The sequence below is a fragment of the Equus quagga genome, chromosome 3 (genome assembly GCF_021613505.1).
Source record: "Equus quagga isolate Etosha38 chromosome 3, UCLA_HA_Equagga_1.0, whole genome shotgun sequence".
NCBI classification, from domain to species: domain Eukaryota; kingdom Metazoa; phylum Chordata; class Mammalia; order Perissodactyla; family Equidae; genus Equus; species Equus quagga.
Window position 1 is genome coordinate 135,491,991 of NC_060269.1, and position 18,182 is coordinate 135,510,172.

Genomic DNA, 18,182 nt, shown 5'->3' on the forward strand with positions numbered 1-18,182 from the left:
GCTGTTGAAGCCAGTATTTTTTAAATAAAAAAATAGGAGTATTTCTGGTCAGCTGACTTTACGATTATCCCTATTAACCATTTATCTAGGATACCTAAAGAACTAAAATGTATGATACACATTAAAAAACATTTAACTGTTCTATCAGAAAGATGATCTTACTAATGAGTTAGTTACCTTGCAGAGTAAGTCCCAGTGAACTGATATTCTGTAGAATCTTCACTGTTATATACTAAAGACAATGGCAACTGGACCAAGAGTCGATCTCTTCCTTCACGTCCTACAGTGTCTTTAAGAACTACTGTTACAGTTTCATCATCATAAAACTGTGCATCTAAACAACTGTAGGTGCTAGAATTGAAATAAGCTGTGTTATTTCAGAGATGATCCTAACTACTGAGAAAATATTGCATGCATAACATTATACTGGTATCAAGCAAAAAAACTGATGATAAAAAAATCAAGTGACATTCTATACAATAATGTTTAAAATATATTTTGCACTAAAATCACAGCTACCTGTTGGACTGATTATTCAAAAATGTAACTAGGCCCTAAAAACAGGTAATCATGAAAAAAGAAAAATCTGTGAGGTTGGTTCACAGTTCCAGAACATTCCTGACAACAATGGTCAGGCCTTGAGCCAAAGGAAATTCCATGAATGACATCTTATATATATATGTTGAGTAAACAGAGTTAACTGGACTGAAAAGTAAGATTTACATATGAAGACACAATAACTTCAAAGACATCATCATAAAAAACTTTTACATAAGGAAAAGAGAGTAAGAAAAAGATCAGCCTGTGATTAGTGTCAGCTCTTCCCTCTGCAAAGCCTCAGGGATGACTTAGGTATGACTGACCTTTTGTATACAAAGAAAATCCCAGAGCAGTCAGAACGATGCAACCTCCTATTTTTGTTGGTCATAGCAAGAACTTTAACCATCTGCCCTGTGGAACCACATTACTCTCTTAACAGACCGGAAGCTCAGAAGTGTTAATTACAGGAAAGTACGCTACATAAATTCCTGCTGCAGGGCAATCAGGTTCCAGTCAACTCTAAGTCAAATCATTCTCTAAGTATAAAATGTGTAACCCCCTATATTGCAAGTGAGGAGGTCCTAGGTGTATCATCACTGTAACTGAGCTCACCATATTCCCGTAATTTGCATTTATTAACATATACACATATCATATATATATATACACATCTCATCTAAACAAGAGTCAAGATTTACCTTCTTCTCACTTTTTCGGTTGTGGCATATGTGAAGCTCCCAAATTTAATAGCCATTAGTCCATTACTTACAGATCTTGAAGAAAGAAGGGGAAAAAAGAGACTGTGGAACAACCTGGATAGCCAATAATCTAAATGCTTGAAAGAACACGATTGTCAGGGTTAGTGCATTTATCTAAACAACAAATCCCAGACCAAAATACCATTACGCTCACTCCACAGTACTGACAGCTAATTTAAATACCTAGATAGATAAACCTAACATCAAAATGACAAGTTGGTTTAAAAATCTTATAATCACCAAAGTAGCTAGATACCTTAGAAAATTAAGGACATTGGGAACAACTAAATTATTTCTCTTTGGCTACATCGGTATCAAAAAATTTCCTTCAAATTCAGGTTTAAAATCTTTTAAGGGGCCAGCCTGGTGGTACAGTGGGTGGGTTCACACGCTATGCCTCGGCGGCCCAGGGTTCACTGGTTCCAATCCTGGGCGCAGATCTACACACCACTCATCAAGCCAACCTGTGGTGGCATCCCGTATACAAAACAGAGGACGACTGGCATGGATATTAGCTCAGGGACAATCTTCCTTACCAAAAATAAATAAATCCCATTTAAGATACTAATGGCCTTTTGAATATGAATTATCCTTCAGAACTTTGGGATCTAAAAGAATTCTCTATAGGTGAGGCCTCTTGTTTAATGAAAGTCATACTTAACCTGAGGTAAAAATCCTTTCTATAAGGAACCCAAAATACAGCTTTGAACTTCTAAAGGTTTATGAAACACAATCCTGAGTGCTCTGATCTTATATTTTTCCTAACCCTAAAAAAAATCCTACATGTAACAGTTAGATACCAATACAAAATTAAATAATCTAGAAGTAGAAGGGATCATATAGCTTCCTGATCTGGCATTTTCATCTTAATGACATGAAAGCTAAGACCAAGAACAGTTAAACGACAAGCCTAAAGTCATAAGGTAGCTTAACTAAAACCTGAAATGTAGGGAAGAAAAGCTGCATGTTTTATTATTAAAAATAATAAAATCTTATCTCTTATTCAAACTTCAGATTAATACTTACTGGGAAATATCAGTATGTCTCCTTAAGATGCACATTTTATAAAGTGAATCTTCTAAAATAGTAAAAAGAAGATAGTGTAGATTTAAAGTTTTATTATTCCACCTAAAGAAAAAAAATGAATGTCAAAACATGATACTTAGCTACAGATGCATAGAATACAACTGTATTGTTCACAGGAGACAGGAGAGAAACACACACTTACAGAAAAGGAAATTTGAACAATCTACGTGTAGATTCCTCGCTAAAAGAAAAGAAAAAAAGGTAAGAAAAATTTAAATTGGCTGCTGAATTATACTACCCAAAAGGTAAACAGAATTACCTTCTAGCATCTCTATACAATGGAATACAGATCGCTTGATTCATCGATTTTCCAATTACATCCTAAATAAAGTAAGATTTAAAAATATTATTCGAGCATTTACATACACACAGATAAATACTCTACAGAAAGTGACTGACAGACGGACACTGTTCAAGTCAAGTAAAAAATAATCTCTATCACCAAACCTTTCACACAAGAAACTTTAATGTCAGTCATAATAGTAAGGAAAAGAGAAAATTCGGATCTGAAAAAGACCTTGGAGACAAGCACATGGCAGGTTAAGAACCACGTCCCCTGTCTCACGCCTTCACTCATAAACAAGAGACACATGAGCTCTGTGACTAAGACCATTTATATTAAGTTTGCTCTGGAGACAAATAAAATACTAAAGATGCCAACACTTCCAATAATCTTGTATTCAATTATAATTTACTGCATGCAAGAAACTAGGGTGAATCATATGAAACTGCCATTTTTGTTAGTCAAAAACAGTTGACTATCAGCGTGTTCACAGGCTTCGTATGGTTCATCACTAAGATCACTTACATAAGTGAGCCACATATTGTATATATCTTGCTTCTACACAAAGACATGAATTTCTTTTAAACTTACTGCTGGCTTTTGCAAACACTGATCAATAATGTTCTCCATCCGCCTTTTCACAAAGTGCAATGATTTTCGAGGATAATAAGGAAACAGCAAAGGACTTTCTGGTTTCAAACAAAAACAGAAACAAAACCAAAAAAAGCTGTAACAAACCAGATGATTAGGAGAAAATAATCTACTGTTAGAACCAGCTGCACAGCTCATTTGATGATGGAATTCTCCCTGGTCACTTCATTACGTCTTCACACAACCTCACTAGAAATGATAGTGGCCTTCTCCTTTTAACTTCCCCACTGCCAGCCCACTAAAAACAACCACACTTACTACAAACGGAGTCCCTGCAGCTTATTAGTCTATATTCTATCTTTCCCACCAAAACCCAACAGTATGCTTCTGTTGGCTATAAGAAGAAAGGGATGATTAGGGAACCAAAAGACATATAATGAAACAAAGTTCATTCTTCTCTACTCTTTGCCATAATGAGTGACAACAAAAATCCAGTATTTGTTTTTGGAAGAGTATGATACTAAAAACAAAAACAGGAGACAAGAAACTAGTGTTATGAAAATAAGCGCTTTACTTTTGAAAAGGCTACTTTATCAGTAGAAAGTAACATATAATCTAGCATTTATTGACACCACATACGTTAGGTTCTCTTTTTAAAAAATTGACACCGGAACTAACAACTGTTGCCAATCTTCCTTTTTTTTCCTTCTTCTTCTTCTCCCCAAAGCACCCCCCCAGTACATAGTTGTATATTCTAGTTGTGTCTCTGGTTGTGCTACGTGGGATGCTGCCTCAGCGTGACCTGATGAATGGCGTCATGTCCACTCCCAGGATCCGAACCAGCGAAACCCTGGGCCGCCGAAGCAGAGCATGCGAACTTAACCACTCAGCCACGGGGTCGGCCCCAGGTTCTTTTTCTATCTGTTACTTCTATTGCTTACAACAGGTGTACAAAGTAAGGTTCATCCTCTCCATGTTACATATGAAAAAAAAATGAGGCTTAGGAAATTTAGGCAATTGCCCAGTGTGAAAACGACCGAGGACCTAGCCCTGTGAATCAAGCTCAAGTCTGATTCCCAAGCCCACCCTCTTCCTCTGCGCTCTGAAGGCCTCCCTCACTTACAGCATCTCACATCCCAGCCACGCTGAATAAAAGGAATTTTAGTCATGTTAACATTTTAAGTTCCCAACAGATGACAGATGCTGTGCTATCACAGAAAGATACTTGATCTTTGTCCCCTGTTCCTGGCACAGAGCTCTTAAACCCTTGGAATTTCCTGACTGATGAGGGTGACAGGAGCATCTTTGCTTTTAATGCGGTGACTCTTGGCAGGCTCCAGGATGGAGGCTGGTTGCCACAAAAACCAAGCCTTTGATTAGAAGCTTCAAACTGTCAGCCCCATCCCTCAACCTCCAGGGAAGGGAGAGAAAGTGGAGTTGAGTTCAATCACCAATGGTCAATGATTTAATCAACTGTGCAGAAATAATGAACACTCCATTAAAAAAAATCCCTAAATGAGAGGGTTCAGAGGGCCTCCGGTCAGTGAACACACCAAGGTGCTGGGAGGGGGTGTGCTGGAGAGAGCCTGGAAGCTCTGCACCCCTCCCACTATCCGGCCCCGTACATCTCCTCCACTTGGCTCTTCCTAAGGTGTATTCTTTACAATAAATCAGTAAACCTAAGGCAAGTGTTTCTCTGAGTTTGTGAGCCATTTTAGCAAATTATCAAATCTGAAGGGGGAGAATTGTGGGAACCCACACCTTTGTAGCCAAGGGGCACAGAAATGTGGGTAACCTGGGGACCTGACACTTGTAACTGAGCAGTGACGTGGGGGCAGTCCTGTGGGACTAGGCCCCGAAACCTGTGCAGTCTGGTGCTAACTCTAGGTAGTTGGCATCAGAATCGAACTGTAGGACACCCACTTGGTGTCAGAATTGGTCTCAGGAGAAAAACCCTTCTCATTTTGGTATCAGAAGTGTTCTGAGTAAAAACAGCTCAGATGCCAGCATACTGGCTGCCTGTGCGCTATGTGCCAGGACCATTCTAAGCGCTTTATCTACAGTAGTTTATTTAACCTTCACAACAGCTTTCTGAGGGAGGCACTGCTATCATCGTCATTTTACAGATGAGAAAACTGAGGCACAGAAGTTAGACCATTTGCCCTCAGCCACCCCACCAGGAAGTTGCAGAGCAAGATTCCAACCAAGGCAGGGCAGCTACCCGGGCACCGGCTCTGACCTATTATTCAACACTGACTCTGTCAGGCACCCTAAGCGAGCACATGTATCAAGTAGTTAGCACGTGATTTTTGCAAAGTGCTAGAAAGAAGTTTCATTCAAGTTTTCTTAATAATTCCATAATGACAGTTAGTATTACTTTCTACTAGACTAAGAAACTGGGAGATTAATGGGCTTGTCCAAACTCACATACTAGCAAAACATCAAGCATTTAAGAGATGGAGTTAATCTTAAGTGTATGGTTGGTTCAACGTGAGGCTTATAGCTAAGATTCGGCCTTTCCGTTCAGCCACAGAAGATGTGGGGGAAAACAAAGGTAGGATCTACTTTTAGCCCAACAAAGTTCCCACAACTGGTATTCGCACAGTACAGTGACAGGGTCCAGGTGCCACCACTGCTGGCACACTGCCATCAGCACATCCCAGGCATCCTTCCTTACTCCTTGGGCATCCTGCTTAAATACAGCAAATGAGTTCAGTCAGCTGTACCTTCACTCTCCCTCAATTCAATAGCTACCTTACACCAATGCATCTCTCTAGTGATCATAAGACTCTCAAGCAATACAAGATACGTCCTGCTCTGACAAAGAAATTGGGCTTCTAAGGTTAAAACAAAAGAGCAATAAGCAAAGTTCTGGGCCTCAGAGAATTCTCTCCCTTCCCCACGCACTCATTCAGATAAGCAGCAACCAAATAAAGTGGCAGAGATTACGACTGAGTCCAACTAAAAACTCAGGCTCTGAAGTTAGCAGAAGCCAAGCTCTATCACTTGCTCGCATGCATGATCTTAGAGCTTCTCTAACCTTCAGTTTCCTTGTTAGTAAAATAAGGATAACAAGCACCCATTCCAAAGGTTCTTGTGTAGATTAAAGGAGGTGATACGTGTACGTCGCTATTGCCTTAAGGATCTAGGAAAGAGCTACACTGCGGTCAGATTACTCTTTGAGAAAGCAAAGAAATTCTTTCTTTAAAAATATTGTCTTTGGGCCGGCCCCGTGGCTGAGTGGTTAAGTTCGTGCACTCTGCTTCAGCAGCCCAGGGTTTCGCTGGTCCGAATGCTGGGCGCACACCTACCACTGCTCATCAAGCCATGCTGAGGCAGCATCCCACATGCCGCCTTGAAGAACCCACAACTAAAATATACAATTATGTACTGTGTGGCTTATGGGGAGGAGAAGGAAAAAATTTAAAAGAAAATAAACATATACATAGTCCTCTAAAATGGTAAAGTTCTGACATATTTAATGATTGCTATTTTGTGTTGCATCCCTAATAATGCTGGATAAATAAAATTTTACTATATCAACATCTAGGATCCTAGAGAATGAAAGGCATAACAAGTAAACAAAAAAACTACAACCTCAGGAGAATACTATGACGCATTATTATACTTTTAGGAATTAACAGACTAAGATGGGCAAACAGACTTCTCTGACCAGTAGGCTCTACACTTTTCTTCCCAATATCCTATTTTTTATAGGGTGGAAAACAGACAATATAATACTTAAGAATAAGCAATCTTACTATATCACAGTTAATCTAAGAATGTTTTTGATCACGATAGCATCATAACACTATTTGTTATTCTGCTGTTTCTCTAATCAAAACAGCCACAAAAGATAAATCTAAAGGACTATTAGGTAAGTATTCAGCAATTGTTCAGCAAAACTGTTAGCTGGTATACTGGTCTCAGATAAAAAACACATGGCCCAAATCTACTCGGCTCATGAAATACCTTTAAGGTGGCTGCTGTTTTGAAGGAAGTCATACCACTGGTTTCCCTCTGTGTTAGGGGGTGACACAAGATCATCATCTTCATCTTTTAAGTACTAGAAATACAGAATTAAAAATTTAAACTTAGTAAACCAAAGAATTAGGCTCCAAAAATTGTTTATATTTAAGATTATTCTATTTAATAAGTTATTTTATTTTACTGCCAAGTCCTCTGAAAGTGCACTATTATTCTAAGCGAGGCGACCAAAAATTGCTAAATGCCAAGCAACTAAACAAACTGCAAACTACTAAAAGATTAGAATGCTGTAGATGCAGAGACCATAAACTGAGTTTAAATTTCACGTTGCATTTTCATGAAGCATATTTTAAACTTATCTATGTAAGTTTATAAATTAATTTGAGAAGTATAAACTGTCAACCTACTCTACGGCCGTAGTTCTCAAAGTGAGGTTCACAGACCTCTCAGAGCCCCCAAGATGCTTTCAGGGATCCAGGAGGTCAATACTATTTTTATAATAATACCAAGAGGTTATTTGCCCTTGTCACTGTAATGCCAGCTGTACGGATGGCCAAAAGCACATGCAGGGAACACTGCTGGCACCGTCACCAAGAGTCAAAGGTGTGGCCCCAAACCACACTAGGAACCACTGTCTTCCTTTTGGCCACCTACTCAGTTTCACCAATCTCTAATGTTAATAAAATTTAAAATTATTAATTTTATCAAATTTCAACCCTTGAATACAAGTCTTTTTTAATATTCTGTATGATGGAATTCAGAAGTATATAAAAAGCACTTTTGCTGCATACCAAAGCATGATGGCTACCATGAGGAAAAGCATTTATGAAACTGTAGTTGTAAGTTAAGCCAGGCACTACCTTGTTGTTAACACAATTTCATTTTTAATGCAAAGAATGACTGGCAGACAAACTATGATTATTCATTCTTTGGTATTTGGCAGATATTTTCTTGAAAAATGAAGTGAGCCTGTCATTTTAAGCAAAACAAATGACAGTCTTTGTTGCCAATGATAAAACTTAAACATTCAAACAAGAATTAAAATTTTGGAAAACCTGTACCTGCCACTGTGTGCTTGACAGCTTCACAGTACTTAAAGGCTGTCTGATGAGATTGGTGATACTACTGAAATCTGACTTTTGGATACTGTAAGATACTAACACTTGTCAGAATTTGGGGTAAAACCAAAAAATATCCACAATTATCTAAAAAGCTATTCAAATACTTTTCCCTTTCTAACTACACACCTGTGTGAGGTCAGACTTTCCTTATACACATTGACTAAAACAACATCACAACAGATTGAATGCAGAAGCAGATATGAGAATCTGGCCGTCTTCTATTAGGCCAGACATTAAAAAGATCTGCAAAAATATAAAACAATGCTACTCCTCACTAAATTTCGTTTCGTGAAATACAGTTATTTTTCATTAAAAATAAATATTTTTTTATTCTGTTTAATTTCTAATACTTAATAATATCTACCAGTGATAGATGCAACAGAAAAGCTCTTTGGGGCCCTCAATAATTTTACAAATGTAAAAAATGTTCTGAGACCAAAAAGTTTAAAAACTGCTACTCTTTGGTTATTGTACTAAAAGGGCAGGGCTACTATAAAACTTGACATTATATTACTTTCCATAAACTTTGGATAATAAAGATTAACACTATTTATTAAAGTTTTAAAATCAGCTTTTAAAAATAAAAGTAAGTCAATAACTAAGTTCAACCCAAAGCTCATACCTGACCAACTTTTTCAACGTTAAAGTATTTTCCTTTTCGATTATAAAGGTCTGGAGCCTAGAAAAAAATACAGTTTAATACTTAAGTCAACTTACAAAAGAAAAAGAAAAAGATGTTATATTTAAAACAAAAACTTTACTTTTTAGGAGAGCTGATCGTGGCAGTTACTCTTTTTTTTCTATGGACTGTAAGACACACATACAAATAAAAGTCCAATTTATAGGCTTTCTGTTTAATACCTAAGTACTGCCATTAATTAATAGTTCAAAAAGCATAACTGCTAAGGACTTTAATTAAATTGGATTAAATTTGATTACTTCTTAACATTTACTCAGGTTTATTGCAATTATTTTTTTAAAAAGCCAGCATTATAAAAATACAAATTTCCTACCTCATTGAAATGTTCAGTAAGAAATTCAGCAACAAATGTGATATCTTTTTGAGTCATCTATCAAAACCAAAAAGGAGCAAAAAAACCAAATCAAGATAAAAGAAAGCTTCCCAATAAAAGAAATACTATGTAATAATATATGCGACTTTTTTTTTTACTATCTACTAAAAGCCATGGGACAAACAGGCAAAGTTCCTTCAATGAAATTATCAATAGAAATCCAGATTACGCAATTCTGAAAATATGAAATCCTAAGGCTCTGAGAAGCACAAACTTAAACGTTTTAAACCCGTTTTCCAATTACTGAATTCGACAGCTACAGACCTTCTTATGGCCTAGGGTTGTTTGTTGCTTATTTTATGCCGAGTGCTAAGACTAAGTTTGCAGAGCCCCTCCTTTGGGAGTGGAGGACTGTAGCCCAGATAAATCACCTCAACCTGAGTTAAGGGCTGCTGGCTTCAGTGTTGGCCTCTGCTACTTGCAATGGCCCTACCTTCACCGGACCCCAGTTTGTCAGCCCTGAAAAACTTACACATTGAGGTCCCACCCAACAATTAACATATTTTATCTCCCAAAACAAAGCTAAGAGTGCTGTCAGAGAAACAGCTCACATGAACTTCCCTGGCACCCAAGCCAATCATCCATAGCACAAAGGATGTATCTTGTGTAAGAGGTGCGATCCCTTACTCACCTAGTCCACCCAGGCTAATTTTAATGCTCTCTATTTTTCCAGGCTCAAAATTACCTAATCTATCCGAACCTGACAGTTTGGGCTGGGGGAGGATGCGTGAGCTGTAGGAATCGAGTGGGAATTTTGCCCTATTCTGTAAGATCTTCCTGGAAGGAGATTCCATTGCTACTTGTCACAATCCTTAGTCAGAAAGAAACTGGCGCTTACCAGACATCAACACAGGTACTAATATCTAAGTACTACATATTCAAGGAAAATAAAAATGCATTTAAGATTTAAGGAAGTTAAAGTAAGGAATACAAACACCCTGTGTTATATAGATTATTAAGTCTTATATAAACATGAAAATCACAAATTTAGCTAGCTATAATAAAGGTATTCTGTGAGATGAAAAAGTATATAAAACATGCACATTTCTTTAAAAAGAAAAAAAAGGGCAGCTTACTAAAATCTGTCCTGTGTCTACAGCCTGACATCCCATTAACCAGTAACTGTATGAGTACCAAGATGACCAGCAAAGCTGAGCTCAACCAGGGCAATATTAACACATCAGGAAAAGATGCTACTATGTACTACCTTATTCAGCTCGGGAAGCACATGGTCTTCTGTCATTCTCAACATTGCTGGAAATATAAATTTAAAAACTACCTTTAAAAAAAAACTTACAAACATAATTTTAATCATAGATGCATTTCAAAAACTAAATGTGTTTCACTGGACTAAAGCCTCAATTTTCAACAGCTTCTTTTCACCAAGGAAAACTTATTTTCCTTCTAAAAACTAAAGGGTGAAGAATTTAAATTTGATTTCTATTTCCAGGTTCAAAATGGTCGGTCTAACCATCCTAAACTATTATTTCTCATTTTCTCCTTCAACTCAGTCCACTGCCACTCCAGACAGACAAACCTAAGTGCTGCCCTGTGCTGAGACTACATGTGCAAGAATTCTCCCTTCTAACCCAGTGATGTTTCTTCTCTTAAAATCTGCAAGCAATCCTTTCCTCCAAAAGCCTTAGAATATCAAACAAATGTGTTTCTTTCCCTTGGGCTTTTCTGCTGCATGAAGACATTTGTTCTAAGATTTATGTATGTATACACACACTTACACATATATAGTCATGCACTGCAAAATGACATTTCCGTCAATGACAGACCACAGAGACAACAGTGGTCCCATAAGATTAGCCTAGGTGTGTAGTAGGCTATATCATCTAGGTTTGTGTAATCACACTCTACAATGTTCACACAACAACAAAATCGCCTAATTACGCATTTCTCAGAACGTATCCCCACCGTTAAGCGATGTGTGACTGCATACATTTATAGTTTCTTTATAATCTAATATCTGTGGTTGACTCTTTCTGTCCTTTCATAGAGTTGTCTTCATCAGTACTGTGTTTTTTGTATTATGTCCATCTAAGTCAAGAAGTATGCTGCATGTGCTTTTGCATAGTGTTTGAACATACTTCTTGGTCAGGAAAAAGCATGGTGAATGTGCTTTTGCAAATACAGATGATTTTAGAAATTTTTAATTAATGCAAACTTCTAAATTATCTGAAAAACCAATCATAACCTAGTTCCATCATTCATTCATTTATCCATCAAAAAATTACTTCTTGAGCGCACTACAGGTACTAGGGATACAGCAGGATAAGAGGTCCCTGCCTTCCCGGAGATTACATTTTACAAAAGGGCAAACTAAGGTTACTCAGCTAACTAGTGGCAGAGCCAGGACTACATCTAGGGCTCCAGTTCTCCAACGCAGGGTGCTTTCTACAACGTCCTGCTCTGGTGATGAGGACTGAACAGTACTTCATTTTTCTTCTGATCTGGCTTCCTATTACAGTTAGGACATTAAATAAAAATATAAACTGCCTAAACTACTTCAATAACTTATTATAAGTGAGACCAAACTTCTGTAAAAGAAAATTATTTCTAAGGTCTCATTCAGTTCTAATATTATAATTTATTCTAATTAACAACTCTGATATTAAACAGGCTGGCCTAATAAACACTCTGGCTCCCCATTCTGGCTAGTATTGATATGGTTTCAAGAAAAATCTAACAATTTTAAATGTCAACATCTGCAGATCAGATTCACTTTTTCAATCAAAAGCAATTACATTAGATCGACAAATACGAAGTCTGTTTTTAAGAAATCAAGTTAGGATTTGGGCATTTGTTTAACGGATGTTAGCACATTACAGGCAATTTACCTTCTATTTTACTGTTTAGAATTTCAATATAGGATAAATTCCATTTACAACTAAATTTTGCATACGTTGGAGAGAAATGTACACTGTATTATTTCAAAGATATTAAGAGAGATGACAAAAATAGCAGTATAAACGGACCTAAACAAAATATGCATACACTAAAGAGTGAGCATTAAAACATTTAATATCAAGTTAATAAATATTGGTTAATTAATTACCTAAAATGCAAAGATACTGTGGAGATACAAAGGAAGGCCACAAGTGGTCTAAATTCTGTTTAGCTAGGGCATCACTGTCCAATAGAAATGATAATGGAGATTTTCTACTTCTCTGCTGTCCCACATGGTAGCCACTATCTACGTATGGCTATGGAGCATTTCAACTGTGGCTAACATGACTAAGGAACTAAATATATAACTTCAACTGCTTTAAACAGCCACATGTGGCTAGTGTCTACCATAATGGACAGCAGAGATGCAGACACAGAAGACCAAAGTATAAAATAGGAGATATGCTACTCAAGGACAGAGGCTGTGTCTTATTTTTCTCTTTATTTTTTTTAATCTCACATCTAACAGTGCCTAACACACAGCAGGGATTTAAAAATGTTATTGCAATCTAAAGAGACAAGGTAAGAAAGGGTTAATTACCAGTGAGCGATAGAGACAACCCATGCTGCAAATTACATCTGTGGGCAGGTGGGGATGGGTGGGTATTAGAAGAAATAAGATTGGCCACGTGTTGAAAACTGCTGAAACCGGGTGAAAGGTAGAAGGGGGTTCATCATTTACACTATTCTCTCTACTCTTACAGGTATTTGAAATTTTACTAGAGTAAGTGAAATATTCTAAATTGATACTCCCACAATTTTTTAAAAAGTGTTAAAAATAACAAGAATGCTTCATTCAATTTAACTTACCCACATAGAGCCACCGAAAAAATGCTTTGAAATTTTTCATACTACTATCTATAACTCTAAAAAGATAAAAATAAAAGAAATCACAAATGAAATTATTACACGGGGTTCATATATCATTGTTCAATTGTCATGGCATATAATAATACTTATTGTTCTATTTTACCCTTTTCTGGAAGACATTTAAACCTTTAAAACAGCAGATTTTACAAATCAAACACATACCTAAAAATAAAATTTCAGAAGAGCAAATCCTGATTCTTTTCAAAAATAAAGCAAATAACTCAGATTCTAACCGGTTCTAATAGCCTTGCCACAAACTGTGTAACGGTCTTTCCTAGCATTCAGTAAAGTATGAAATCTTTCTCCAACTTTGCAAAGAAATCAGAAAAATACAGTTTTCAGCATTATTCTCAGTTTTTTGTTTTGTTTTGTTTTTGTTTTTAAGATTTTTATTTTTTTCCTTTTTTCTCCCCAAAGCCCCCCGGTACATAGTTGTGCATTCTTCGTTGTGGGTTCTTCTAGTTGTGGCATGTGGGACGCTGCCTCAGCGTGGTCTGATGAGCAGTGCCATGTCCGCGCCCAGGATTCGAACCAACGAAACACTGGGCCGCCTGCAGCGGAGCACGTGAACTTAACCACTCGGCCACGGAGCCAGCCCCCATTATTCTCAGTTTTTAAAAAAAATACTGGTTAGGGGCCGGCCCCGTGTTTAACTCCGCTGCGGCGGCCCGGGGTTTCCCTGGTTCGGATGCTGGGCAAGGACATGGCACCACTTGTTAAGCCATGTTGAGGAGGCATCCCACATAGCACAACCAGAGGCACTCACAACTACGATATACAACTATGTACTGGGGGCTTTGGGGAGAAGGAAAAAAAACAAATGATTGGCAACAGTTGTTAGCTCAGGTGCCAATCTTTAAAAAAAAAGAATACTGGTCAGTAAGAAGGAAAAAAATCAATCCTAACAGAAAATCAATAATATAAATTTGTACTATGTCACTACCGCTGATCTCAATGGACATTATCTTTGGTAATCGATTTTTTTTTCAGGAAGATTGTCCCTGAGCTAATATCTGTGCCCATCTTCCTCTAATTTATGCAGGATGCCACCACAGGGTAGCTTGATGAGCAGTGCCAGGTCGGTGCCCGGTACCCAAACCTACAAACCCAGGGCCGCTGAAGTGGAGCGTGCAAACGTAACCACTACACCACCACACCACCAGGCCGGCCCCAGTAGTTGACTTTTTATCCTTACAATAACTGAGATCTCAAAAATTGAACTTCCTTGAGCTTTACACAAATGTATAAGTGGAAGTCATCTTCATTTTGATGAAACTGTTTCTGAATACAGAAATGGGTATCATTCTTAAAAGTCTCTTTAAGCTCACATCTATAAGATAATTACTCTAAGCAAATAATACCTGCACTTCTCATTCCTAAATCTCAAAGGCCAGAATACAATGGAGTGATCCTTTCAAAGCTCTATGAGAAAACGATTTCCTTTTCAGAATCCTATACTCCCTCAAAACCATCAATTAAAAGTGAAGGTTGGAGAAAAGATACAAAAGGATGCAGAAAGTTTATCTTTACATATCTGCTTTCTCAGGAAGTTACCGGAGGGTATTTTCCATCAGAAAGAGTAAATGAACCAAAAACAGAGGAGACGCTGGAAGTCTGAATCTAATTCATGAAAGCTATGAAGAAAATGCCTGTGTGGCAGCTGGCGGGAGAGCTGAAACCCAACATCCAGACTGAGGCAGAGGGATGGAAGACTAACGAAGCAGGCATCAGGAACAGAGGGAACCCAAGGATATGCTACTACCCTCAAGACAGGGAAAGAACCTAAGGATGTGCTAAAAACGACAGACAATGCAAGAAAAAAGAAAGCAGATAAAGTCTAGGAAAACAAAACAAACTCAAACAAAGAATAATTTCTAAAACTTGGTAAATGAAAGAAATGCAGTATAATCATACAATTTAGAAAATATGCAGGTGATTTATAGAAGAACTGAAAACAGAAACAGTTACAAGAGTTAAAAGGATTCCCTCTGGAGAGAGGACTTAAGAGTGAGGATAGATGGGACAGGAAAATATGCTTTATCAAATTGCTCTGCTACCGGCTTGTTTTAATCAAGTAAAGGTATAATTTTCATAAAAACAAAAACTCATTTTAAGAAAATCATGACAATTTGCTAGGTTCTTATTTATAAGTAAAAGCCACATAAAATGGAGGAAGATTGGCACAGATGTTAGTTCAGCAACAATCGTCCTCACTAAATAAATAAATACATGAATAAAGTTTAAAAAGTAAAATAATCTCAGGTTAATGATTCCAGGCATCCCCAGTACTTACTGAAGAAGTTCATTTGCCTTGAGTATGAAAGAACCCACAGCCGTAATGGCATCTAAAGGGAAATAATTAAATATCATTTGTTAAATAAGTAAAGTGTGTTTAAGGTATTCTATTAAGAAATTAAATTACTACCTTCAATTCCTGCAGCATCTAGTCCAAGAGGTTCATATTTTTGCTTCCATGAAGCCATTCCTTTCAGTTCACTCAAATGGTATAATAAAGACTCTGAGCCACTAGCAAAACCGAGCAGAAATAAATTAGTATGGTGGCCATCATCAAGGTGGCAGGCAGCTACTACTCTGCCTGAACATTTCTAAATTTTCAGAAATAAAAACTGAAAGTAATTTTTTCTTTGTATGACAAATAATTACTTCTCAAAATTATCTCTAAAAACTGTAGATCATTTGGTTGTCACAACTACTGAGATGAGTACATGACCACAAGATTAAATTCTGTAAGATCAAATTACGTTCCACAGTTAGTCTTGGCCCTTTTAAGACAGTCATATGATCATCCTGTTCACCCAACAGCTATATATTCAATATTCAACATTCAAGAAATATTTATTAAGCTCCAACTTTAGGTCAGGCCCTGTGCTAGATACTGGGCACACATGGTGAACTAAACGCAAGGGTCCTCGTGGCACCGAAGCTAATGCGGGGATAGTCATAACCACACAATGAGACAGCGTATCATTTCAACCATCACAAATGCCTTGAAGGAAATGCAGAGTGCAGCTATAACAGAAGAATCTCATCTAATCTAATGGGGATTAGGGAAGGCGTCTCTGAACAAGTGATATCTGAGCTGAAGAGTCTAAGTGAAGAGCAGGGTGGGAGTGTTCCAGAAGGCAAAAGGGATGTACAAACGCCCTGGGTAGGAGAAAAACTGTCACATTTGGGAAGGCCACCAGGGTGCGTGAAGCAGAAAGGCAGGTGTGCTAAAGGCTATGCAAAGGTCTTGGTGCTAAGAGCAATGGGAAGGCACTGCAAGTTCTCAAGCAAGAGCAACATGATCAGATGGCCTGTGGAGAAGACATCCGGGGGGCACAGTGCGGACTGGAGGAGACCAGGCCAGAGGGTATGGCAGCAATCCGAGGGAGCGGTGATGCAGCTTGCTTCAGGGACTCAGCATACAGGGACTTATCAAAATTTAAGTCACACACTGAGCATCCGCCTGCAAACTGCTTCACCGAGGCAGCTGTGGCTAGAAACAGCATGAGATGAAGATTGGGACAAAGTCTTGGTTCTGACACTTAGTAACTCTGGGCCAGCCACATGACCATTCTGAACTTCAGTTTCTTCTTGTGTAAAATGAGGATAATCATAACCAACATCTTGCTGAGGTGGTAAATGCAAAAATACATAATGTGCTTTGTAAACGATAGAATATAAAAATATACTTAATTTCACTGCTCAAAAAAGGGTATATGCCCTATTTAAAATATACCTCATGGTTTTCTGGTTGAGAAAAAAGCCCAGACAGGGCCTAGCCTGGAGAAAAGATGTTGGGAAATTTGTTCAGAAGGCAGAATTATATCATTACTGACTCTAAACCATGGGCACTCCAAGATTTCCCTCAGATGCCAAAGCAACAATTTTAGCTAGAAAAGGCTCAAAAAGAGAATGCCAGATGATGAAGAGAAGGTTGCAGAAAACAGACCGATGCCAAGTACGTGTAGATGCAATACCAAAAAATTCTGCATCACCTTCTTACCTCTGTAAGTGACTTATAACCAGTTTTTGTATACTGGAATACGATGACTCTATAGACTGGCCAAGTTTTTTTAAGCCCTAAATAAGAGAAGACAATACATTTAGCATACAAATAAGATACTATACACAATTCTAAAAAAAAATTAAGAATGTGTTCACAGCCATTTAAATACAAAGATACTTTAACTGCACCTTCACTGTTAACTGGTTCATTAAGAGGGTCTGAAGCTCAGCACTACAATGAAAAAGAAGTATTTTTAGTCTTTTGTATTCAAATCTGAATGCATCACTTAAAACTTTTAAATGTCAAAGTATAAACAAGATTTTTAAAGAAAAATAAACAAAAAGAAATAGCCCAACAAAAATTAAGACTCTGTTGTACTCACAAAGGAACAGACAGAAAAGGAAACAAAGTCCAGAAACAGACTGAAGTATAGATGAGAATGTACTATATGCTAAAATGGCATTTCCTATCAGTAAGGAGAAAGTGTAATACTCGATAAGTTACACTCAATTATCTAAACATTTAGGAAAAAAGAAGTTAGTTTTCCACAGCATATAATCAAATAAAGCACATCTGGAACATGTAAATGGAATAAAACAAACCATAAAAAAAACTCTAGAAGAAAATACAGATCAATCTTTAAATACTCTTAAGATGGGAAAGGTCATTTTAAGAGTAATGCTAAGGAAAATACTATAAAAAAGACTGATTTGGCTATGTACAATTTTTAAAATTTTTATACATTTAAAAAATACATACACTATATATAGTATACTCACACAAAATAATCACATTTACATAAAAAAGTACGTGCAAAGAAAAGCCTGGAAAGATATATACTATTTTTTTTTGTTCTTGTGCACCAGAATTTTCCTTTTTTTTTTTACAATAGGAATTACTTCTGAA

The 18,182-nt window shown here is 37.3% G+C and overlaps 1 protein-coding gene across 2 annotated transcripts in view; it reads right to left on the reverse strand.

Moving 5' to 3' along the window:
• The window catches only part of ANAPC4 (anaphase promoting complex subunit 4), a 31,618-nt gene that overhangs the window by 1,717 nt on the left and 11,719 nt on the right, over positions 1-18,182 (reverse strand). For both annotated transcript variants that reach the window (XM_046656800.1, XM_046656801.1), the window contains exons 13-27: positions 17,465-17,507; positions 17,274-17,350; positions 15,690-15,790; positions 15,558-15,609; positions 13,205-13,260; positions 10,647-10,693; positions 9,380-9,436; positions 8,989-9,045; positions 7,231-7,324; positions 3,259-3,356; positions 2,644-2,705; positions 2,527-2,565; positions 2,325-2,426; positions 1,239-1,313; positions 178-351 (exon numbers count right to left, since the gene is read on the reverse strand). In XM_046656800.1, the coding sequence (XP_046512756.1) occupies positions 178-351; positions 1,239-1,313; positions 2,325-2,426; positions 2,527-2,565; positions 2,644-2,705; positions 3,259-3,356; positions 7,231-7,324; positions 8,989-9,045; positions 9,380-9,436; positions 10,647-10,693; positions 13,205-13,260; positions 15,558-15,609; positions 15,690-15,790; positions 17,274-17,350; positions 17,465-17,507 (1,134 nt within the window). The remainder of the gene's footprint in view (positions 1-177; positions 352-1,238; positions 1,314-2,324; positions 2,427-2,526; positions 2,566-2,643; positions 2,706-3,258; positions 3,357-7,230; positions 7,325-8,988; positions 9,046-9,379; positions 9,437-10,646; positions 10,694-13,204; positions 13,261-15,557; positions 15,610-15,689; positions 15,791-17,273; positions 17,351-17,464; positions 17,508-18,182) is intronic.